The following is a 25145-nucleotide window of genomic DNA, read 5'->3' as shown; positions in this document are numbered from 1 at the left end:
CATACGGTCACTTAGTTATCATGCGATCATTCGCAAAAGGTCAATAATGGTTCGCTATAGACTAAAATGGGGCGTAAGGGTGCCATATGATGGCATCACCCATACCTTATAATTTTACAACACACATCTGTGCTCCCCTTAAGATGCAGCCTCCTCCCTAAGACTCTCCGATGATCTGTACAAACCAAAAACCTGCAGCACCCATATGAGTGTATGTGACTAAGACTTAAGTAGCACAGGTACTGTTTGGCATGAGCACTGAGTAAAGAGTCAAGCGTCACTTGAATATAATGCGATTGTTAATATGATGCAGTACCATGCACCGACAATGGCATGTAGCATGTACCATTATGTAGCATAATCATCATACATAGTTTTCATGTAGCATAAGCATCAAATAGCAAAGGGCTAATAAGATCACATGCATCTAAAGTAGCACTAAGAGCCGGCACATTTGTTTAAACAAATCTGTTGGATCTGCTGTGACATCTTTTAGAAGCGTTTTTGTCTGTTAACAATTAGTTGCTAAAAATGACACATTTTAGTGGCAAAAGAAAATAAGTGCTATTTCTCCACCTTATGAGCTGCAGCACTAAATGCTTCTTATGACCAAACCACTCGTTCAACTCAAGGTTGTGATATCAAAATCCCAAAGCAGACTCAAAGGCTCAACTCCACACATTTACATTTTGCAGCATTCGATAAAAATTTAGATTAAAATGATTTTTTTTGGAATAAAGAAACAAGTTATTTGAAAACTGAACCAAACAATCAAAATGCAAGTCCAAGCAAAACCCACCCAGAAAAAGAAGAGTGCTTAAACTGTTTGTTGATGTGGCAACTTGCTGGCCCTTCAGTTAAGTGCCAAGTGCAAACCAGAAGAATGACAGAAGTAGTTTTTTTTTTGATCCATTAATTTTTCTTTAAAGCGTTAAGCATGTGTGCTGCTATAGGTTTTTAATAATCTTCACCCAAAGAAAATTAAAATCAGAGAGGAAATGCTGCATGACAGCCCTTGCAAGTAATCAGTGATGTTTAACCTGTAACAAGAATGTAATGCCAGTGTATTTGAGACGTATCAGTAAACAAGTAAACACAATGTGTGTGTTTGTTGGTAAATGTCAAATCAAGTCTCAAGCCATGAGACTTTAGTCTTAAATCCAAATCCCCATCTCTGCTTTGCTGCAAAGAACAAGTGAAAAATAAAAGGGTTTACAAAACAAAAAAATGCATTTCTCTCTTTCCTCAGGTTCTGGCACCACTGCTAAACCAAATCCCATGTCCTCCACTCTACCAGTTTTGTTTCCTCCCACAGCAAAAAAGAAAAAAATAGAATAGAACAGAATTAAAAAACATAGATTGAGTGGGAGATTAATGTGAATATTTTCACCACAATAGAAAGTTAAAGGAGGTAGCCAGGAGGAAATAAAATTCACAAAATTACCTTGAGCAGCATAAAGATGAGGATTTTGCAATAGTGAAAAACTTAAAAAATGTTAATAACAAGCTGGAAGTTCAAATGTCAGATCAGAGTAATAAGACAAGTGGATATAGTTCCTGATTGATGGAGCAGGTTGGACACAACAAGGCATACTAGAGACTGTTTGGAAAGTAAATGGGGACCTCTGGTGGATAAAATAAAAAAGCAAAAGTTACATATAAAAAGAACCCTGCCAATTTGGGAATCCAAATTCATCATTATAACTGTTTAAGCTAAAATGTTTGAGACGAATATTGCACACTTTGATTTGATGACTTAATTTGCTTTAAAGGCTTACATAATTGCAGGTCTAGGCTAGCTATTTGTTTTTTTTTTTTTTTTTTTTAACTTGTCCTGTCCAACAGCTGGGCAGACAGACGAGAGCTGAGGGCCTCTTGTGTTGGACATATTTTGCTTTAACAAGAGGGGTTATTAATCTTCTGACAAACCAAAGGTATGTCTGAATAAACCCCTTTTGTAATTGAGGCCAAACTTTATTAATTTCAATCATGTCTGAAAATCTTTGGTGTTGGACCGGACGGAAAAGGAAAGAGGGGAAGAAGAGAGAGGGACGCTAGAGAGAGGGGGGGGTAGGGGGTGATAATAGGAGGGGAAGGGGGATAAGACCATGAAGCAGCATACAGCAACAAGTTTACTGGTTGTTAATCATTATGGTAAGGTTCAAATGCAGTACAAAAAGGGCGGGGCCTGTCCACACACACACTCAAATGTTATAAACACACCTGCTAGCTGCAAAAATGTCCACCTGTCGACATGTACACAAAACAGATAGTGTTCACACGCATACTTATGCCTGATAACCAACTAGTGTGAAATATTTCAGTCATTCAGTCATGCAAGCTATTAGTGCAAAGGTGAGCTAACACCAGTGCTCAGGTGAGGTTTTATGTTCTTCTAAAATGGATGGTGGAACGTGAAAAGAAGGAGGGAGAGTGCCCAGCCATCCCCACCCCAAGACCCCCACCGCAGCAGCAGCGGCAGCCGGAATCCCCCCAACGCCACACGGGAACCGGCAGGGAACAACCGCCGCCCGGGCGACCAAGCCCGCCACCCAGGCCAGGGCCAGCAGGGCCGCCGCAAGGCCCCCAGAGCCAGAGGCCAGGGAAGCACGGAGGGAAAGAGAGCGCCGCCCCAGCCCAACCAGGAGAGCAGCCCCCCCGCTGCGCCGGGAGAACCCAACGCAGAGCCCCACCGGAGAAGGACGCCCACAGCCCCAAACGAGCACCCCACCACCACCCAGGAGTTCCGGGCATCCCCCCGCCCCGACCCCAGGTACGAGCCAGGACCCCCCAAGGGAGACCCGCTCCGCACTCCAGGCAACCATCCGCCCGGCCCACGGTTGGTCCAGGGAGGAGCGAGGCAGGGGGCCCGCCGCCCCCGCCCAGGAGGGGGGAACCCCGGGGAAAAAAAAGAGGGCCCACAAGGGGTGTTATAAATATGGCCCGACCAGGCTCGGCCACAGTTGGAAATTTGGCGGGGCCCAGCACTCAGGAGCAAGGACCAGAACCCACCCCCCAGGAACCAGACACCCCCGGCTCAGATGTAATGTGAACTCCCCCACCGCGCGGAGAGAGCACCGCCGGGCCCAGGAAGCCGGCACCCCGGGGACACGGCCGCCGTTGCAAAGGGGGGCCCGCACCCCCCACCAGGGAAGAGGCAGGGGACAGATGGACCCAGGTCCCACCTTCCTTGCAAATTGTGTGTGCGTGTATGTGTGTTTGAGATGGTGTGTGTGTGCATGTGTGTGTGTTTATGTTGGGATGTATATATTGAGGGGGGAGGGGTGTGTGTACTAAGGGGGGTGCAGTTAAAATTGGCGGGTAGGGCACTAAGGGGACATCTCCTGATTACTCACAGTGACGTCCCCTCACCCTCCCCACCAAGGGGCCCTAAATGTCTAAGGTGCGGTTAAAATTGGCGGGTAGGGTGCTAGGAGGACATCCGCTGCTTGCTGGCCCTACATGTCTAAGGTGCAAATAAAACCGAAAGAGGGGGGGCCCACTCCATACGGCAACCATAGGAGGGGGGCCACTGCCTAGTAAACCCCCCCCCAAGGCTCATCGCAGGCTAAGCCCCCCACCCCCTCACCCTATTATGAGGTTATATGGGGAAGGGGGTAAGTTGGGGACAGCTGATAGACTGTCCCCCGGTGGTCAAACAGCTGTCCCCCGCCCCCCCCCCAGCAAGGGGGCCAGGCCCACCCAGCCCAGGGGCCCCACCCCCGGAGGCGCCGACACCCCAGGCCCAGCACCACCCCCCCCACACAGAGAGAGAGGAGCCAGAAAGCGCCGCCCCCCCCCCCCCGGAGCAAGCCCAGGCCCCCACCCCCAAACGCCGGCCCTAGAAGAGCTCTGGTCAGGCCTCGATGGGACCGAGGCAGCCAACCGGCCGGGGAAACCGCCGATGGCCTCAGCGGAGACCCCGACCCGTCAACCCCCCCTGCCCCGTACCAATAGTGGACCCCCCCCCTCCCCCAGAATGCCCCCCCACAGGTCAGGGCCGACAAGACCCCCCACCCCACCCCCCCCCCCAGACCCCGCAGCCGAAGCGGAGGACACCCAGAGCGACCGGGGGCCCCAAGAGGGTTGTCCCGTCCCGCCCCAGAGCCAGGGAAGGGCCGATCCCAGCCCCAGGCGTAGATGGGAAGCCCATCCAGTGCCGCTGGGCCCCCCCCCTCGAGCAGCGCCCCCCGCCGACCCCCCCCAGCACAGGCAAAGGGACCACCCCCCCAAGCCAGGCCAGACCACCACCCCACCCCCCCACCACGCACCCCCACACCCAAGCCCAAAGGACCACGCAGCGCCCCAGCCCGCCCCACCCAGGCGCCGGACCCGATCCCCCGACCAACGGAGCCCCCAACAACCCCCGCCAGGCACCGGAGGCCCCGACCCCACCCCGGCCCACGGCAGAAGGGCAAGGAGCAGCGACGACCAGCCCCCCCCCACCCCCTAAGTCACGGAGTTAGCTATGGGAGACCAGAGAGACAGAATTCTTTCGAAGTTACTTGAACTTTGGGCTGATATTTTTTCCAAGCTGATATGATCCAGCAGCAGATTTAGGCTAGCTATTTGTCTTTGCAGTTCCATAGATTAACTTAGGAAAAGACAATTTTGTTATATTTGTATTTTGCATTTAAACTGTGTGCATGTAGGCAAAGTCAATACAGTCTAACCTTTAAGTATCATCTTTCATAGTTCATAATTAAAATGATTATTCTGAAAATTTCTCAAAAAATGGCACTTGAATGCTAATCATTCTGCAAAGGGCAGTTTTCAATTAACATCTATTATTATTAAATAAATCTGATGTTGCACTCTGTGTAAAGATGAGACTGAGGAGATTAGATCAGCAGATGGAGGAGGTGAAAAGTTGTCCAAACAGGAAGACTACATGGTGGCCCAGAAGGGTTTAAACCATTTTAGTGACTGCTATATAACTGCTTTATAACTGCAGCATTCTGCTTTGTGTGTAGATTATACGCCATCAAAGACAAGCAAGGGATCAAACATATGCTCTCACCACCCCAGGTTACGTAACTGGAATAGAGCCACTCTATGGAAGAGAGATCATGAAAAGTCTGTCATACATAAGGCCTCAATGAAACACTGGTAGAGCTTTAAAACCACATAAGTTCATGGAGACATCACAGAGCAGCTACAAACCACATATCAGCCAGATATTGGAACGTACGGAATACCTCACATGCCTAGCAGCAGTGACAGCCTTTTTTGGGACAAGATGCAATAATAACAATGCATCTTTAGAAGGTTGATCCATTTTTAAAACCTATAAACTGATTTCATTTGCAACTTACCTCACCCGCATCCCAGAATAAGATTATTCACAGCTCCTGCGATGTCATTATATCGAGAATAATGAAATGAAAGTGGCAAAGTTGTTCTCAGAAACGACGGATGAAGTAATCAGCCGGATCATTGGTTAGGGCAGCTTGCATTGTGTGTGCGATACGTTTCTTCACAGGGCTTGGTGCAAGAATGATACCTAGGACTTTCTCAGCTTGATGCATTTGAATCCAAGTCCATTACTGACATCATAACAGCATATTGAAAAACCTGGAATAGGACACTTAAAATGTGTTGCTTAATCCAATGATGGTGCCGCTATTATGAGTGGAACTGTAAGTGGTGTAAAAAGCAAAGAGAAGCATCCAGAGGCAATATATGTCCATGAGCTCAATCAGGTCCTTTGTGCCGTATCTAAAGCCATCCCAGAGGTACGTATTCAAACCCCAGGAGTGTCCCTACTCTTTCATCTCTTGCCTACTATTACAAACTGCAACAATTTCAAAAGCAGCTTGATGTGGGGGAGAAACAACTTGTTCAGTTGAGAAAGACTCGCTGGGCATGCCAAATTGAAAGGGTGAATGTTACTCTGCAGAACCTTCCTGTTTGCATCTAGACGTTGGAGGACTTTTCAGTACCTTTAGCTAAGGGGCTGGAAAGCAAAGTTTGCAGATTTAGCACCATCTACATGCTTCGCATGTTTCAGACGTTGCTCTCAGAAACTCAGGGTCTGCACAAATATTTACAAAAGGCGAAAGGATATGAAGTGGCAGATCCGAGCATACTCAAAAGTAGCAAAATCGAGACATCAAGTGGCACTCGTTCAGACCTTTCTACTGGAGACAGTCCGAGATTGAGAGTGTTCTTTCTGGTTCTTGATAGAATGCTGGAGGAGCTTCAGAACAGGTTTTCAGGAATTGGGGGAAAAATCTGGACAGTCATATTGGCCTTATTCAGAGCATTTCCTGAACGAAGAGGCACTGACACATCTGCCTGAACATAATGCCATCCAAATGAAGCCCAAAGAAATTCTTGTTGCAAAAGCTTCCCTTAAAAGAAAAAGAAAGACCTATCATAACCCACAATTCGAAGTGTGTTTTCCGTTTTGGGAAAAGGACATTTTCCCTTCCCTTGGGGTTGTGAAAGGTCTTTCAGTGCCCTCCACCGACATGTGATGAGGAATATAACATGTCAAGAGCGGCTAAGTAAGATACATTCATACATGCATTTTCATTTGAAAAATAGGTTTTTCAAAAACCGAAAGCTAAAAACTATTAAATGGCAACCTCTGCCACGACCGGTCCGTGAAAATATTGCATGACATTAAACCAGTCTGTGGCCTAAAAAAGGTTGGGGACCACTGCTTTGGTGCACATCTTGTTCTTATTCTTTTTTTAAACAATTGGTGGATATCCAGCGTATCGGTGAATAACGATTGGTTCTGCCACTGTTTTCACTCAATTTATACTTTTGATCAAAATAATTGTGGTTGAAAGAAAATATAAAATTTCATTCAGCACGAACCATAAGTTTCAGTTCATTCAAGACTTTTTAAATGCTTTTGAAGGTATTATTTCCACCGCCATTCAATAATTTCAAGACTTAATAAGACCCTAGGGGAACCTGAAGGTCTACAGCCAGCCCCTCACCTTCTTACTTTGCTATTTTACTCTAAATGCCATAAAAACGGTTACTGTGACTGCAGCTCACCATTCGCACACAGGGGATGGGTCAAATGTAGAGAACAAATTTCACACATCTAGGGACGTGACAGTTAGTGGGAGTTTAAGTTATGCTATATGTTTTGGAGCCAGATGCCAACTCAGATGAGGAAAACAAAGACGTACATGGGTCTCGTCTTCAAGTGGATGCATCACCAATTTGGAAAAGCTCCTAGGTCTATACTACAAGCTTTTACAAAGGAAAAATGCCACAAGAACACTTTAAAAACACAAAAAAACAAAGTTTCCCTTGGAGTGGGTCTTTAAGTAAGAGGTGTCAGGTTGTCTTTGCATTTCCACACATACTCTGTTTAGGTTGCCCTCACTGCTATAGTGGTCACCCATAAGCCTATTTGGATCTTAGCTGAGATAGCAATGGGTTTACTCGTCGCTGGTGATGCTGCGGACTATTCTCTATGTGAGCGTATTAGTGCTGCTAAATGCACTAATACGCTCTGGGTCAGCCTGAATATGAGGACACGCCGCTTCGGAGCAGGTGGACAAGAGACGGTGGGCCAAGTAAGAAGGGAGGGTGAGGTCAGAGCAGTGATCATTTAGCTCTTGAGATATTCCTTCAGTGATCTTTTGCAAGGAACCAGTGAGACAACAGATGTGCTTTTAGGCTTCTGGACATGTTTTCCAAGTTAATAGGACTTTTCAAAGGGCCCCAGGTGCCAGCAGACTCTGGAACCGCCAAAAAAGACCCTGACCCAGCTCCTCCAGCTAAGGTAAGACTTGCTCTAAATGAAATATCCTTTTGTTCATTTGGGGTACCTCCAAATAGGAAGAAAAGCAGGAAATCTCCTCTGCAAACCTTTACAGTAGAATCATTTGCAATTCAGCAAAGCTTATTTTCAGAAGTGCCTACTAGACAGATGGTTAATTTGTCAAATCTAAATTCACAATTCCTTAACCCACCCCCAACATTAAAATGTCTTACTAATGGAGCCAAGCTTTGACTCTGGGGGAAATATTTGTTTGTCATGCAGGAAGAGAAACCAGCTGATAAAGAGAATGAAGCCAAGAAGGAGGACAAACTTCCAGGTAATTCAATTCCATAATTACTGTTTTTACCACTGCGTAAAAAGAGGGTGCATGTATTTCTGCAATTGCGTCGGTTTCAACATTTTTGGGGTGTTTTTTGTGCCGTCTTCTGCAGACTCTTACTAGCCGTCTGTTTGTGTCATATTTTGAAGCAAAAGCTGCTGAATATCTGGAAGCTCCAGACAGCTCGAGGCAGACATATTGATCATAAATAAAGGACACCTAATTGCCTTTGCAGAGCAAAAGGCATGCACAGCAGTGCAGAGTGACCCACGCTCGATAAAAGAATGAACTATTTTGCAAATGCACTTTTAAATTTTCTGTGTTGCGACCTCTTTTGCATTCTAAGTTCACTTGTAGTAACATCACTAAAAGTTTGATCTGCTCATACGGCTTTTCATTCGTTGTTCATGCAAGTGTAATACCGTTCTGATGCATTTTGTATTATATTAATTACTATTTCCTTTTTTTTATTAACACAATGAGTGCTACAGAGAAGACACCAAAGGGTATTAAGACGGTTTTACAAGCTTCAGAAGGCATTCTCCTTCTGAAGAGATAGGACATCTACACTGAATTATTTTTAAAATAACTCAAGAACACATATATTTAAGTTCTGCCGCAACACTTGGAAGTTTAAAGAGGCTGCTTTTTTGGCACAACAATTTAAAACGAGAATAATTATAACAAGTTTAAATATGAAATTCAGTAGAAATATTATCTTTTCATGTAGGGCCCTTGGTAGGGGGGGTGCTTGGACATCACTGCCAGCAAGCAGCGGATGTCCTCCTAGCACCCTACCCGCCAATTTTAACCGCACCTTAGACATGTAGGGCCAGCAAGCAGCGGATGTCCTCCTAGCACCCTACCCGCCAATTTTAACCGCACCTTAGACATTTAGGGCCCCTTGGTGGGGAGGGTGAGGGGACGTCACTGTGAGTAATCAGGAGATGTCCCCTTAGTGCCCTACCCGCCAATTTTAACTGCACCCCCCTTAGTACACACACCCCTCCCCCCTCAATATATACATCCCAACATAAACACACACACATGCACACACACACCATCTCAAACACACATACACGCACACACAATTTGCAAGGAAGGTGGGACCTGGGTCCGTCTGTCCCCTGCCTCTTCCCTGGTGGGGGGTGCGGGCCCCCCTTTGCAACGGCGGCCGTGTCCCCGGGGTGCCGGCTTCCTGGGCCCGGCGGTGCACTCTCCGCGCGAGTTCACATTACATCTGAGCCGGGGGTGTCTGGTCCCTGGGGGGTGGGTTCTGGTCCTTGCTCCTGGGTGCTGGGCCCCGCCAAATTTCCAACTGTGGCCGAGCCTGGTCGGGCCATATTTATAACACCCCTTGTGGGCCCTCTTTTTTTCCCCGGGGTTCCCCCCTCCTGGGCGGGGGCGGCGGGCCCCCTGCCTCGCTCCTCCCTGGACCAACCGTGGGCCGGGAGGATGGTTGCCTGGAGTTCGGAGCGGGTCTCCCTTGGGGGGTCCTGGCTCGTACCTGGGGTTGGGGCGGGGGGATGCCCGGAACTCCTGGGTGGTGGTGGGGTGCTCGTTTGGGGCTGTGGGCGTCCTTCTCCGGTGGGGCTCTGCGTTGGGTTGTCCCGGCGCGGCGGGGGGGCTGCTCTCCTGGTTGGGCTGGGGCGGCGCTCTCTTTCCCTCCGTGCTTCCCTGGCCTCTGGCTCTGGGGGCCTTGCGGCGGCCCTGCTGGCCCTGGCCTGGGTGGCGGGCTTGGTCGCCCGGGCGGCGGTTGTTCCCTGCCGGTTCCCGTGTGGCGTTGGGGGGACTCCGGCTGCCGCTGCTGCTGCGGTGGGGGTCTTGGGGTGGGGATGGCTGGGCACTCTCCCTCCTTCTTTTCACGTTCCACCATCCATTTTAGAAGAACATAAAACCTCACCTGAGCACTGGTGTTAGCTCACCTTTGCACTAATAGCTTGCATGACTGAATGACTGAAATATTACACACTAATTGGTTATCAGGCATAAGTATGCGTGTGAACACTATCTGTTTTGTGTACATGTCGACAGGTGGACATTTTTGCAGCTAGCAGGTGTGTTTATAACATTTGAGTGTGTGTGTGGACAGGCCCCGCCCTTTTTGTACTGCATTTGAACCTTACCATAATGATTAACAACCAGTAAACTTGTTGCTGTATGCTGCTTCATGGTCTTATCCCCCTTCCCCTCCTATTATCACCCCCTACCCCCCCCTCTCTCTAGCGTCCCTCTCTCTTCTTCCCCTCTTTCCTTTTCCGTCCGGTCCAACACCAAAGATTTTCAGACATGATTGAAATTAATAAAGTTTGGCCTCAATTACAAAAGGGGTTTATTCAGACATACCTTTGGTTTGTCAGAAGATTAATAACCCCTCTTGTTAAAGCAAAATATGTCCAACACAAGAGGCCCTCAGCTCTCGTCTGTCTGCCCAGCTGTTGGACAGGACAAGTTAAAAAAAAAAAAAAAAAAAAAAAAAAAAAAATGAAATATTATCTTTTTCAGTAGATCACAAACAGAACGTTTTTTTTTTTATTGTTCCTGTCCAGCCCCAGCTGCAGCTCCGGCACCCTTTCCGGCACCAGCTGCAGCTCCGGCCCCCGCTCCGGCACCAGCTGCCGCTCCGGCCCCCGCTCCGGCATCAACTGCAGCTCCGGCCCCCGCTCCGGCACCAGCTGCAGCTCCGACCGCTGCCCCAGCTCCAGCTAACCCCGACCAAGCTGGTCCTGAGGGGTAAGGCCTCCAATCACGCTGCTTATTTTTTTGTTTCTGCAATGCTCATCTACTTACTGAAATTAATAGTACTGAAGGTTATCAGTTTAACTTATCATTGTTGTGCGTGTTGGGGCTATGAACAGTGAAAGCATCATCAGCTGATAAATCAGATCGTCTTATAAGTTGCTGGAGAGACAGAGAAAGCTGTCACAGGTGAACACGGCCTCCCAAAGCCTTATCCTCCATTGCAGCATGTGCATTAACTGAGGAATGACCTGAAAAGGGATTAAAAGATTTGCGGCTCTTCAAGCATAAGAAGCTCATCGGGGCTTCTTCTGGCTCAGCCATGACAGCCATAGAGGTAACAAGCAACAGCTACTGTTAATCATCTCAGTGAGAAAGTCAGATTTCAAAATGTGACATGCACGAGTGGATTATAAATATTTGACGGTGAAGCCATAGTTTGGTCATTGACGTAGTTGGGAGATTGTAACGAGGTCCGAGGTAATCTGAGGGCAGTGGAGCACCACCTGTTTAAACTCGAACTCTGAGCCGATAATTGTTTTAAATAGAGGATGCAATGATCTAATGATCCACCTTAAATTTATCTGCATTTCTTTTTTCTTTGATGAAAGTTTGCTTTTCACTCTGCATTCATGAAGGGCAACTTAAACATGACCTTTTTGATATGTATTAAAATTCTTTACGCACCTCAGCTTGTCTTTTATAGTGTTGGTGTGAAGAATAAATCTATGTCGGGGTCAGGGGGATCTGCAGTTGGGCAAAGGTGGAGTACACCCTGAACAGGTGGCCAGTCTGTTACAGGGCAACAAATGTACCCTACAACAGAAATGCAAACTGTAATTTATATAATGCAAAGGCGTGGAGAGGGTCAGCCTTGAACAATACCCTTCACGCTACTGCCTACCTATGTAGCCACAAGGAGGCCTAAGTCTGGGTGGCCCTGTGCCGGTCCGCAGCCCAAATCTTTGCCAAACCACCTGTGCGAAACTGTGCGTGACCCCTGAAGGGATATGCTGAAATGTGAACAACAATCCATGTAATGCAAAGCAGCAGACTGTGTCCTCCTGTTTTACACGATAAGACAGTGATCTGGATTGAATAGACACATTAGTGCGGTAAGAGGTGGCAGATTTCAGGGATGATTAGCACTGACAACATATCAGCACTTCAAGTCAATGCAATCAGAGGTGGTATTCACAACAAGAAAGACTTCACCTTATCAAAAACAGCAGACACTGAACTGTAAATAAAAAGGTTCATCCTATTAGGGAACAGTAATTAATAAATAAAATACCATTGTTTTGGACTTAAAAAAGACATACCATGTGACACCTAATTAAAAAATTATTTGTCCTGATGCTTACATTTTTCTTATTTTACCTTTAAGATGTGCTGACTGAACACAAAAACTAAACATTTCTGTCAGTTGTGTTATCATTTTGAGCCACAAGGGGGCGGAACAGACACATTTTGGCCACACGTTTTGTTTTCTTCCAAGAAATATCATATTGTATTTTTATCTGGGTATGTTTTCAATTGCAAATAATTTTTTTAGGCTTCAAGTTTGCTGAACCACTGGTTTCCAACACTATTTAGCTTTTCATCCTTCTCATGTTTTTTCCTAAATAAATATGTCTACCCCATCTAGATTTTCATAGATCCTGTTTTGAAGTACACTTCAGGTGTGGATGCAGGGCCAAAATGTAAATCAAGGAATCTGTAACTATTCCTGTTAAAAGTTTATAAATGTAAACTCTAATCATCCAGCTACAGCTGCCAGAATCGTAGCTTAAGACTTTTCAGGTATTCAGAAAGAATGTTGCTTTAGTCCTTTCACTTTTTTCCTTAGCTTTAATAACAGCAAATATAGATCCTGATGTTGTCTAAACCTCCTCCAATCAGGCACTTTAACATTGGGAGTTGGGTCATCTAGACCCACTAGACAGTGTGTTGAACCTTTTTTCTTCAATGATTTGTGATCTTCACTGGTGTCCATGGATTACATGAAATCTTTCCACCTTTATCCATCTTTGTCATGGTAGGGAGAACACGTCAATGTAAGGGAGGGGTCATCTAAGAGAGCACAAGGGTTAAACATGTTTTCAGTAGCTGCTCTTTTTTTGCATGTAGCCCAAAAACTGACTTAAAAACCTGCATACCAACTCGTGAATGAAAGAGTTTTGAACATACATAGAGTTTACATACAGTTTTCATAAAGCAGTCACTCAAATCCAGTGTGAACGTACCATAAAACGTTTTTAGTCGTAACGTTGGTAGAAAATTGCTATATAAGGAAATACTTTTAACCACTGACCACCCAAATGTTTAACTCTTATTAGCATATTGAACCCATCTTTGTTTTTCAGACAGGAAGAAGCTCCCCCTCCACTTCCGCCCATCGTCATCAACAGATATTCAGACGATCAGCTCAGATCCATAATCACAAAAATAAAAGAAAGACGGAAAATCTACAGGGAGAAAGTGATTGATCAGTATGCTTCATCCCCTGAGATAACCCCTCCTGTCAGTGAGTACCAACACCCCATTCACTCCAAAGCTTTAACCAGCACTAACAACAGTACTGTATATAACCTTTTAAACATTGAGTTGTCATAATGTCCTTTTAGCGCCACTGCTTCAGAAAGAAGAGTATGCCAAAGTGATAGAGGAAAGGGCCAGAGTCGCTGAGGAGGAGCGGATAAAGAAGGAGGAGGCAGACAAGAAGAAGAAGGAGGAGCAGGAGAAGAAAAAGATAGAAAACGAGCAGAAGAAGAAGGAGGAAGAGGAGAAAAGGAAAGAAGAGGAGAAGAAGATAAAGGTGCCTTTAAAGACAAAGTTAATTGCAGCTTATTGGTCCTCTGTGGACTTTATGCTGAAACCGCTGGAGGACAGAATGGACTCAGTGGTGGGACACACCATCGATCCTTTCACTGATCGCCGCTACATCGCCTGGTTGAGTGTGGTGACTCTGGCTTTCAATTACAACACCTGGTTTGTCACCGCCCGGCTGTGTTTTCCGTATCACACTGAGGCCGCCATCCCGTACTGGTTCGCTTTCGACGTCGTGGCTGACCTCATCTACGCCACAGACGCCATCTTGTTTCAGCCTCGCAAACAGTTTGTCAAAGGAGGCGACATTATAGTGAGTATGGACCTCCAACTGTTATGGAGGACAAATTAAATAAAGCTTGGTTACATTTTTATTATTTTCCTTTAGAAAGACCGTTCCATGACAAAGAAGCACTACAGAGACTCTGAGCGATGCCTGGTATTGTTCATGAAGTTCAGTAAAATCGGACCACAAATCTGACACCACTTACCTTACACATTTGTCTCAACAGGCAGACGTGGTGTCCGTTCTGCCGTTTGACTTGTTGTACGCACAGTTTGGATTCAAATCTGTTTTCAGAGCCAATAGAATACTGAAGGTGAGGTCACTGGTGATCGAACGCTCCCTATTGCACAGTCACGCAGCACTGGAACTGCTCTTTCAGGTTTCACTGTAGATGATACGTCTTTCATTCTGCAGGTGGACACGTTCTTTGAGTTCAGTGATCGCCTGGAAAGCATCATGGCCAAGGCTTACATCTGGAGGTACATCTAACTGTGAATGTCATTTTGTTTTTTCTGTCATGAACAGGCACTCAAACAGAATGTCAAACTAAAGCCTTAGTCACAACTGCTTTAACGACTAGATTAAGGCGAAAAAAGAGCAAACGTGAATTGTAGGGGTCATAAATGCTTCATGCTTCACTCAGTCAGTGTTCATTCACATTTTTTTCTATGGGCATAGTAAACTTTTATAAAATATACAAGGGTCAAGATGGTAAAGACACTTGGTGGTGGAATGAGGAAGTACAGGAATGCGTCCAGAGGAAGAGGTTGGCTAAAAGGAAGTGGGATGTAGAAAGGACTGAGGAAGGTAGACAGGAGTACAAGGAAGCGCAGCGTAGAGTGAAGAGAGAGATGGCAAAGGCCAAACAGAAAGCTTACGATGAGCTATATGACAGGTTAGACACAAAGGAAGGAGAAAAGGACTTGTTCAGGCTAGCCAGACAGAGAGACAGAGATGGGAAGGACGTGCAACAGATAAGGGTGATTAAGGACAGAGACGGAAAGGTGCTAACAACCCAGGAGAGTGTACAGAAAAGATGGAAGGAGTATTTTGAGGAGCTGATGAACGTGGAAAATGACAGGGAAAGAAGGGAGGAAGATGTGGTTGTTGTGGAGCAGGAAGTAGCAGAGATTGGAAAGGATGAGGTTAGGAAGGCTCTGAAAAGGATGAAGAGCGGAAAGGCCGTTGGTCCTGATGACGTACCTGTGGAGGTATGGAAGTGCTTAGGAGAGACAGCAGTGGAATTTCTAACGAGTTTTTTCAATAGGATTCTAGAGAGTGAGAAGATGCCTGAGGAATGGAGGAGAAGCGTTCTGGTTCCGATCTTTAAGAACAAGGGTGACACGCAGAACTGCAGCAACTATAGAGGAATAAAGTTGATGAGCCACACAATGAAGCTGTGGGAAAGAGTAGTGGAAGCCAGGCTTAGGAAGAAGGTGGAGATTTGTGAGCAGCAGTATGGTTTCATGCCCCGTAAGAGCACCACTGATGCCATTTTTGCTTTGAGAATGTTGATGGAAAAGTACAGAGATGGTCAGAAGGAGCTGCATTGTGTGTTCGTAGATTTAGAGAAGGCGTATGACAGGGTGCCGAGGGAGGAGCTGTGGTACTGTATGAGGTCGTCTGGAGTGGCAGAGAAGTATGTCAGAGTAGTTCAGGACATGTATGAGAGAAGTATGACGATGGTGAGATGTGCTGTAGGTCAGACAGAGGAGTTCAAGGTGGAGGTGGGACTACACCAAGGATCAGCTTTGAGTCCTTTTTTGTTTGCTATGCTGATGGACAGGCTGACAGACGAGGTAAGACAGGAATCTCCCTGGACAATGATGTTTGCGGATGACATTGTAATCTGCAGTGAGAGTAGAGAGCAGGTGGAGGAACAGCTAGAGAGGTGGAGGTTTGCTCTGGAAAGAAGAGGCATGAAGGTCAGTCGTAGTAAGACAGAATACATGTGTCTGAACGAGAGGGATCAAGGTAGAAGCGTTAGGTTACAGGGAGCTGAGGTGAAGAAGGTGCAGGAGTTTAAGTACTTGGGGTCAACAGTTCAGTGTGATGGGGAGTGTGGAAAAGAGGTGAAGAGGCGAGTGCAGGCAGGTTGGAGCGGGTGGAGGAAAGTGTCAGGAGTGTTGTGTGACAGAAGAGTGTCAGCAAGACTCAAAGGAAAGGTGTACAAGACAGTGGTGAGACCAGCTCTGCTCTATGGGTTAGAGACGGTAGCAGTGAGACAGAGACAAGAGGCTGAGATGGAGGTAGCGGAGATGAAGATGTTGAGGTTCTCCTTAGGAGTGACCAGGTTAGACAGGATAAGGAACGAGTACATCAGAGGGACGGCTCATGTTGCCTGTGTTAGCGACAAAGTCAGAGAAGCCAGACTGAGATGGTTTGGACATGTTCAGAGGAGGGATAGTGGATATATTGGTAGAAGGATGTTGGAGATGGAGCTGCCTGGCAGGAGGGCAAGAGGACGGCCAAAGAGGAGATATATGGATGTCTTGACAGAGGACATGAAGTTGGCTAATGTTAGGGTAGAAGATGTCCATGATAGAGTGAGGTGGAAAACGATGATTCGCTGTGGCGACCCCTGATGGGAAAAGCCGAAAGAGAAAGAAGACAAGGGTCAAGTAGGTAAGACGTTAGTGTGTCGTAAAGATTTCTCATTTTTTTCACTGTTAGTGCTGTTCAAGTGATAATGGCACACTGTTTGTGTCCGTTGCATTGCTTGGGGAGGCTATCTCACAACCGACAGTTAGTTTACAGTGACTCTGTTGTGTCTCCAGTCCGTCCCCACTCCCCCCCGGCTCCCTGAGGAGTGGTTTGATTTGTCCTGTCACCCCCATGTCGAGTTGTTCATCCCGCTCTCGTTTTTTACTGCCAATATTAAACTTTACGGTGATATCTGCTGTGTTAACGTCCGTAATTGTGTGGGCACGTCACCTCAATAATAAAAACCTTTTTTATTGAGTTTTATTTACACTGACCAAAAATATAAACGCAACACTTTTGTTATTGCTCCCATTTTTTATGGTATGAACTCAAAGATGTGAAACATTTTCCACATACACAAAATAACCAGTTCTCTGAAATATTGCTCACAAATCTAAATCTGTGATAGTGAGCACTTCTCCTTTGCCAAGACAATCCATCCCACCTCACAGGTGTGCCATATCAAGATGCGGATTAGACAGCATGATTATTGCACAGGTGTGCCTTAGACTGGCCACAAGAAAAGGCCACTCTGAAATCTTCAGTTGTATCACACAGCACAATACCACAGATGTCGCAAGTTTTGAGAGAGCGGGCAATTGGCATGCTGATAGCAGGAATGTCCACCAGAGCTGTTGCTAGGGAATTGAATGTCCATTTCTCCACCATAAGGCCTCTCCAAAGGCGTTTCCGAGAATTTGGCAGCACATCCAACCGGCCTCACAACCGCAGACCACGTGTTACCACACCAGCCCAAGACCTCCACATCCAACATGTCCACCTCCAAGATCGTCTGAGACCAGCCACTCGGACAGCTGCTGAAACAATCGGTTTGCATAACCACAGAATTTCTGCACAAACTGTCAGAAACCGTCTCAGGGAAGCTCATCTGCATGCTCGTCGTCCTCATCGAGGTCTCGACCTCACTCCAGTTCGTCGTCGTAACCGACTTGAGTGGGCAAATGATCACATGCGATGGCGTCTGGCACGTTGGAGAGGTGTTTTCTTCACGGATGAATCCCGGTTTACACTGTTCAGGGCAGATGGCAGACTGCGTGTGTGGCGTTGTGTGGGTGAGCGGTTTTCGGATATCAATGTTGTGGATCGGGTAGCCCATGGTGGTGGTGGGGTTATGGTATGGGCAGGCTTATGTTATGGGCGAAGAACACAGGTGCATTTCATTGATGGCATTTTGAATGCACAGAGATATCGTGACGAGATCCTGGGACCTGTTGTTGTGCCGTACATCCGACAACATCACCTCATGTTGCAGCATGATAATGCATGGCCACATGTTGCAAGGATCTGTACACAATTCTTGGAAGCTGAAAACATCCCAGTTCTTGCATGGCCAGCATACTCACCGGATATGTCACCCATTGAGCATGTTTGGGATGCTCTCGGTCGGCGTATACGACAGCGTGTTCCAGTTCCTGCCAATATCCAGCAACTTTGCACAGCCATTGAAGAAGAGTGGACCAACATTCCACAGGCCACAACAGACAACCTGATCAACTCTATGCGAAGGAGATGTGTCGCACTTCATGAGGCAAATGGTGGTCACACCAGAGACTGACTGTTTGTCTGAGTCCTCTGACCCCCTCAATAAAATAAAACTGAAGATTTCAGAGTGGCCTTTTCTTGTGGCCAGTCTAAGGCACACCTGTGCAATAATCATGCTGTCTAATCCGCATCTTGATATGGCACACCTGCGAGGTGGGATGGATTGTCTTGGCAAAGGAGAAGTGCTCACTTTCACAGATTTAGACAGATTTGTAAACAATATTTCAGAGAACTGGTTATTTTGTGTATGTGGAAAATGTTTCACATCTTTGAGTTCATACCATAAAAAATGGGAGCAATAACAAAAGTGTTGCGTTTATATTTTTGGTCAGTGTAGAAAGTACGGAGGAAGTTTTTATTTAGACACCCGTACCTGCTTGCAAGCTTTTTATGACAACATTGACACGCGTACGGTCTAGAAATAAAACTCCTGCGTAAAGCTTGCGTTGCGGTGCGGCGAGACGCTGACACAGGACAGAGGCAATGTAAAGATTCCAATTAATTAATAATATATTATAATATAATTATAATATAATAAAAATATATATATTTTGGTGTCAACACAACGCAACAGAGATGCCTCGCAGACAGGCTGGTGAACATCAGCCTTGACTGGTACTGTTTGAAAAATGACAGTGTAGATTGTGTGGATGTTCTAGTTTCACTTCCGCATGATCCTGTGCACGCAGCACTCATGTGCAGTCAGTGAGGAGCCAGTATGACATCTCCCTATCGACTAGAGTGGGGCACAAGGGCACCGTACGACAGCATCACTCATATGTCATAAGCATGTGTAACTTACATTAGCTTAACAAAAAAAATATATATATATGCGCGGTCTGTTCCCAAAAATAAAAGAATGAATATTTTCTAATTTGTGATCTCTATAAATCTAATGGAATGTAGTAAAAATACACTTCAGGCAATGTCATATTTGCTCTAAAATGGAGAATAATCTTCGACTTTGAGTACATAAACTACACAAAACAAAACCTTCAAATTGTCGGTGACAGTTCTTTTTTTCAAAGGAACTCATTTCCAAGATTTTAATAGATTAAAAAACAACTGAATTTCAGTTTACTTAAATAATGTCTGGAAAAAATGTTTTACATTTAGTTTAAAAAAAATAGATCAGGATAAAAATAGAAATAAAAATATGACGAATATGAATTAAGGAATTTTACGAAAAAATCTTGTGATCCATTTTATCTAAAATTGAAAAAAGGTCAGTTTATTTAAAAAAAACTGTTAGAAACGCTGTTGTCAGTTTAGATGAAAGGACTGTGAGTTTCATTTTTATATAAGTGTTGCTGTGTCTTCATTTACCCTCTTCTTGACATGTATCCACTTTAACTGGAGTCATCTAAACTTTGAGGATTGTAACGTGTGAGGTGTCTAATTCCACGGGGAATTTGACGTTGTCTTGTACAGGGGCACCGCCTTTCATAATGGAAAATCAATTTTATACTAAAAATGGATTGAAAGCATAAACTTCAATAACGAAAATATAAACAATGATAAACAAGTTTAATTCAAGTGTGTTTCTGTGTATGAAGGTGTGTGAATGATGAGCAAAGTAATTTAGTTTCAGTGTCAGTGTAACCCTTGTGCTATCCTAGGCACTTTAACATTGGGAGTTGGGTCATCTAGACCCACTAGACTGTGCTCTGAACCTTTTTTCTTCAATGATTTGTGATCTTCACTGGTGTCCATGCATTACATGGAATCTTTCCACCTTTATCCACCTTTGTCATGGTAGGGAGAACACGTCAATGTAAGGGTGGGGTCATCTAGGATAGCACAAGGGTTAAGGGAAAAATTACAATCTAAAGAAAACAATAAAGTTCAACTGTTAGTTTAGATAAATAAAGTTGGCTGTTATCAGGACAACAGTTAGCAGCACGAGGCCTAGAGGGTCTCCTCACCAAAGTGCCTCGAAGTTTGATTTGGACTGGACCTTCAGACAGCGATCACTGGAGGCCACTGGAGTTTAGTCTCAAAAGGGATAGTTTGATCAGTTTTACAGAACGGATGCATGTGACTAAGGCTTCAACCAACTAACCACAGACTTGGCAAATTGTATTCTCAAGTTATATCTTATATGGTATGCATTTATGTCCTTATTCTTAAATGTAGAATTTTTTTATATTCTCAAAAATGAACATTAAATGTAAACCATCATTTTTCATTTCATCTCAGAGTTATCCGCACTATTGGATATCTCCTCTTCATGCTTCACCTCAACGCCTGTTGCTACTATGTGGCCTCTGAGTACCAAGGCATCGGGGGGACGAAATGGGTTTATTCTGGCTTAGGTAGTGCGTAAGTACATGTGTTCTCAGTTCAAGCATCTTTTCTGAGTTTGGGGAATTGTGCAAAGTGTTAAACCTTTGTACCAAATATTTCTACTGAAACCATGTGAGCAGAACACAGAACAAAGAGAATTCCTTTGCCAAACTTGGAAAAATAAATGTCTACTAAAGTTAGACTCCTGCCAAACTTTGTCACATCAATGATCATGTGTCATTGTTACAGTCAACAGAGCATGAGCTTAAAAGTCCTACATTTACTGTCTGTCATATGTTTCATGTGTGCTGGTGCTGCAGCTACCTCAGCTGCTTCTTCTATGCAGAGAAGTCCCTGCTGATGATTGCTGAGTTGCCTGTTCCAGACTCCATGTTTGGACAGATCTTTCAGATGATCAACTACCTTTTCGGGGCATTCTTTATGTCCATCATTCTTGCCCAGGTAGCTTCTTTCTTGTGGCAAAGTCTTATTCTTCTCAGGTGAATGAATTTTACTGAATTTACAAGCAAAACACAAAAGGAGTCACGCTTGAAATTACTGATTCAAAGTACCCCAAGAGTGCTCCAATCTGTTCAAGTGTAACTATTGGCCGAACAAGGGCGTCCGCGTTTAGTGTACCTTATGAAAACCACTAATGCATTCTCGCACTGTCCTCTTACCTCTCCAGGTATCTACGTTGTTATTACTTTGCTGTGCGCAGTCTGATCAACATTGGGGGCCTTAATGAACCCCACACCGTCTTTGAGATTACCTTTCAGATGACTAACTTTTTCACGGGGGTCTTTGTGTTCTCAAGTTTGATTGGACAGGTAACATGGGAATAGACTGTAGAGTTAGTTGGAGACCCAATGTCCTTAGTCTGTTTGGATCTCGTATGTGTAGTAACTGTCCCTTTTAAAGAGCGTTCTTACACTCATTTGACAAGGCCCCACATACTCTAGTGGTACGTAGTAGATTATTGGTTCCCTGTGGAGTCAGCAGTGTCAGAAAACCCAGTAAGAACTAAAATATGCTAACTTAGTCACACAATGGAGATCTCCTGCTTACTGTAGTTTCTTTTTCACCATGCTGGCGCAGATGAGAGATGTCATTGGTGCGGCTACAGCAGGACAGACCTACTTTAGAGCTTCTATGGACAACACCGTAGCCTACATGGTGAACAACCACATTCCCCCCTTGGTGCAGAACCGAGTCCGCACCTGGTACACGTACACATGGGATGCTCAGGGCATGCTAGGTCAGTGCACACATCTGACAAAGTGTTTCATACCAAGATGGACTTATCAAAGTTTACGTATTAAGAAGTCCCCTTTTTAAGAACACAATGTTTTCTGTTCTACTTTAATGTATAGATGAGTCAGAGTTGCTGGATAAGATGCCCCTGGTCATGAGAACCGCCATTGCTGTGGACGTTAACCTTGCAACATTTCAGAAGATTGACCTTTTCAAGGTGTGGGATTAAGAATAATAGCCTGTTGACTCCTCAACAATGGCGATCAGTTTGCCAAATGTCTTTTCGTGTTTCTTCAGGGCTGTGACCAGCAGATGTTGGTGGACATGTTACTGCGGCTCAAGTCCATCATCTATCTACCTGGAGACTTTGTTGTGAAGAAGGTGAGTCAATGATCTTATCCTGGATTTAAATGATGGATTTGGGATTTTAAATGTGAGTACTGTCTCCTGTCTAGACTCAAGATGATTAGCAAATCTTTGCTTGAATGTTTTATGTTTATGCAGGGCGATATCGGTAAAGAAATGTATATCATCAAAAGTGGAGCAGTGCAGGTGGTTGGCGGACCTGACAACAGCATTGTGTTTGTCACTCTAAAAGCTGGATGTGTGTTTGGAGAAATCAGGTAAAACAAATTATTGATATGCGATAAGTGTTTACATTATTTGCTTATTTCTGATTTTCTAAATGAGAGCTCTTTCAGAAATACTGAAATATTTTGATTTTAGTCTGTTGCAGTCTTCCAAAGATGGAGGAAACAGGAGGACGGCTAACGTCAAAGCTTATGGTTTTGCTAACCTTTTTGTCCTGGAGAAGAAGGACTTGTTTGACATTCTTGTCCATTACCCAGAATCCCAGAAGGTGTTAGCCAGGAAGGGCCGGTGAGTACAGGACTCAAGACAACATTATTTTTGAACTCATGTCATTAAAGTGATGGCATTTGGGTTGTATAATATCTTTACCATAAAAAAAAGAATTATGCTTCAATGTTAAACTGCCCAAATACTGCTACACATGACAAAGACAAAGCTTGTGGTTTTGCTAACCTTTTTTTTTTCCTGGAAAGGAAAGAACAGAACCATACTCAACTCACTCATAACATCCCCTATGGGCTCTTCCAGTTCCAACCCCAACACAGCACAGAAACAGCTCCCATAAAAATAAACAACGACTGACCTCTTAGGCCGAACTTTGTTCATCCCGCTTGAAACCCTCTACTCCCAGCCCTCCCCTGCACTTCAGGTGTGCCTCAGGGCTCTGTCCTGAAGCCTTTCTACCCATATCCTTCCGTAATATTTTCCACAAATTCAAAATTTAGTTCCATTGCTTTACTGATGACACCTAGCTCCATCTGTCCAGCAAACCCAATTCAACGTGTCCGCTCTTCTCCCTCTTCAACCATCTTTGTGCCACAAAATTGGTTCAACTGTAATTTCATAAAAACAAACTCTAGACTCTTGATGCTTGTGGCACATATAAAAGTGGACAACATTGTTGGGACCCTTCTAATGATAAAAGTCAAACCCACAAAAAAACTGTAATTGAACTGATGTTCAATTATTTAAAAAGAAAACTATTAAAACAAGGCCCACCCAAAAATGATGGTACTTTTAGGAAACCTTTTGAACATGTGGATTGAAAAATGAAGTACAATGAGATCAAAATACTGCTCCTGTGAAACATGGAGGGGGCTTGATCATGATCTGGGGCTGCTTCCATGGCACAATGTGTGTTGAATCTGTGTAGGGTTTGACAAAATCCTAAAACAATCAAGGCCTTCTGGGGCATCTTACCAAGTGTCAGAAAACTCAGCCACAGGTCATGGATCTTCCAATCAGAAAATGACCCAAACACACAGCTAAAACTCCCAAAAATGGTTTAGACAGTGGGTTCTTCTAAAGTGGCTTTCCATGAGCGCTGATCTAATTCCTATCTAACATCTGTAAAAGTGGTGGAAATTTGCCCATTTTTGCTGGCCAACCCAGGTCCTCAAGAGCCACAACCCAGCCTATTTCCAGTAACCAAAGTTTGCAGCTGCTTAGTCGACTCAAGTGAGTCACTGACCACACCTGATTCAAGTTGTCAGCATCAACCAGCGCAGAGAGAGCTGGAAAACAGGCAGGGTTGAGGCCCCTAAGGACCAGGGTTGGCCAGCCCTGATGTAGACTATAACAAAGACTATCAGGTTAAAATAATAATAATAATAATGGTAAAAACATTATTATTTTGAATTTTTCTCTATGTTTTTTGGAAATGTCCTGTTTGTGTAGGAAACTAATGAAGGCCAAAGGACCAGCAGCTGCCAAAGCAGAAGAAGACAAGAAGAAAGGACTGGCACTGTTTGGAGAAAAACCCCAAACTCCTAAATTTCTGCGAGCTTTCGGAGGAACCATTAACAAGACACTGATCGATAAAGTCAAGGTAGGATTCATTAACACTCATTTGCTGTCATCTAGGAGTCAGATGAGGTCCTTATAAACCATTTGATTCTTTTTCATTTTGTCTTTCCTTCTTCACAGGCTTCTGCTCAAAATCAAAACTGAGAACTTGGTTTGATTTATTTAACTCCTTTTTGGGAGTACAGCTTGTGTTTTTTTTTTACAAACTGTATGTTTTGTTACTATTTAACCCTATACAAACTTTCATATTATATTTGATTCATACATTTTTGTGTTCTTTATCTCATTAGCATGATCCAAACTTCCCTTAAATAATTCATTATTTATAAATTAATCCATGTTTTCTGCTCTGTAGTGCTTCATCATTCCACTAGAGGCAGTAGAAAGGACTTTCCTGCTCATTTCACGACGGTTTGAAATGATGAAATTTTCCGAACTGTATGGCAAGAATAACAAATCTATTGTTGTTCTGTTTTTTTTTAATGACTACTTTCTGTATTTAAAAAATGCCAAAATTGTTAACATTTAATTCTTTACATTACAATTATATCATGTTAAAAATGTGTGGATCAAACTTTTTTTCCTGAACACTTATGTCAGAATGTTTTAATTTTAAACCAACAGTGTTGTGAGCAATGTGAGCCCCCAACATTTCATAATTGATGCCATCTATATTAACAAAAAACTATCCATTCTGAATAATAAATTGCAGTTGCTCTGACACAATATGCTGAATAAATGTTTCTTTTTCTGCAGTTAATCTGTTGTAAAATAATGATAACTTGAACGAATCGCAGCTCACTTTTACTTAAGGGGTGTTTCTTTTTAACTCCCCATGTGTCTAATCCTGTAAGCCACAGTGAAACACTCTAAGGGCAGATTTACTAATTGATTTCTTTGTGAGATTACACCCAGGAGGATCTGTGGAAGCCTGACTACAGTCAGACTGTTCTGTGCAGAAATTCTACCTAAGCAGCTGTGAAATGTGTTATACTGTGATTGAGAATCTTTTCAAA

The 25145-nt window shown here is 44.4% G+C and overlaps 1 protein-coding gene across 1 annotated transcript; it reads left to right on the top strand.

Annotated features, from left to right (window-relative positions):
- The first annotated feature begins 7326 nt into the window (after positions 1-7326).
- On the top strand, positions 7327-24692 carry LOC101156926 (cyclic nucleotide-gated cation channel beta-3-like). The gene is made up of 17 exons (XM_023950351.1): positions 7327-7753; positions 8015-8069; positions 10622-10805; positions 13178-13338; positions 13439-13953; positions 14029-14079; positions 14153-14239; positions 14341-14405; positions 20392-20514; positions 21167-21308; positions 21577-21736; positions 21852-21949; positions 22030-22113; positions 22237-22355; positions 22459-22611; positions 24001-24151; positions 24250-24692. The coding sequence occupies exons 1-17, from the start codon at positions 7658-7660 to the stop codon at positions 24271-24273; spliced, it is 2268 nt and encodes a 755-aa protein (XP_023806119.1). The 5' UTR covers positions 7327-7657; the 3' UTR covers positions 24274-24692.
- Positions 24693-25145: the final 453 nt, after the last annotated feature.

The sequence above is a fragment of the Oryzias latipes genome, chromosome 20 (genome assembly GCF_002234675.1).
Source record: "Oryzias latipes chromosome 20, ASM223467v1".
Taxonomy (NCBI): domain Eukaryota; kingdom Metazoa; phylum Chordata; class Actinopteri; order Beloniformes; family Adrianichthyidae; genus Oryzias; species Oryzias latipes.
Note: the sequence above shows the minus strand (reverse complement) of the source record. Positions and strands in the feature narration are given on the sequence as shown.

Excerpts from the sequence above, each read along its gene's own strand:
- LOC101156926 (XM_023950351.1), top strand. The coding sequence starts at position 7,658 with ATGTTTTCCAAGTTAATAGGACTTTTCAAAGGGCCCCAGGTGCCAGCA. Across the intron at positions 10,806-13,177 it reads GACCAAGCTGGTCCTGAGGG|ACAGGAAGAAGCTCCCCCTC; the intron begins GTAAGGCCTCCA and ends TTTGTTTTTCAG. Across the intron at positions 13,954-14,028 it reads TCAAAGGAGGCGACATTATA|AAAGACCGTTCCATGACAAA; the intron begins GTGAGTATGGAC and ends ATTTTCCTTTAG.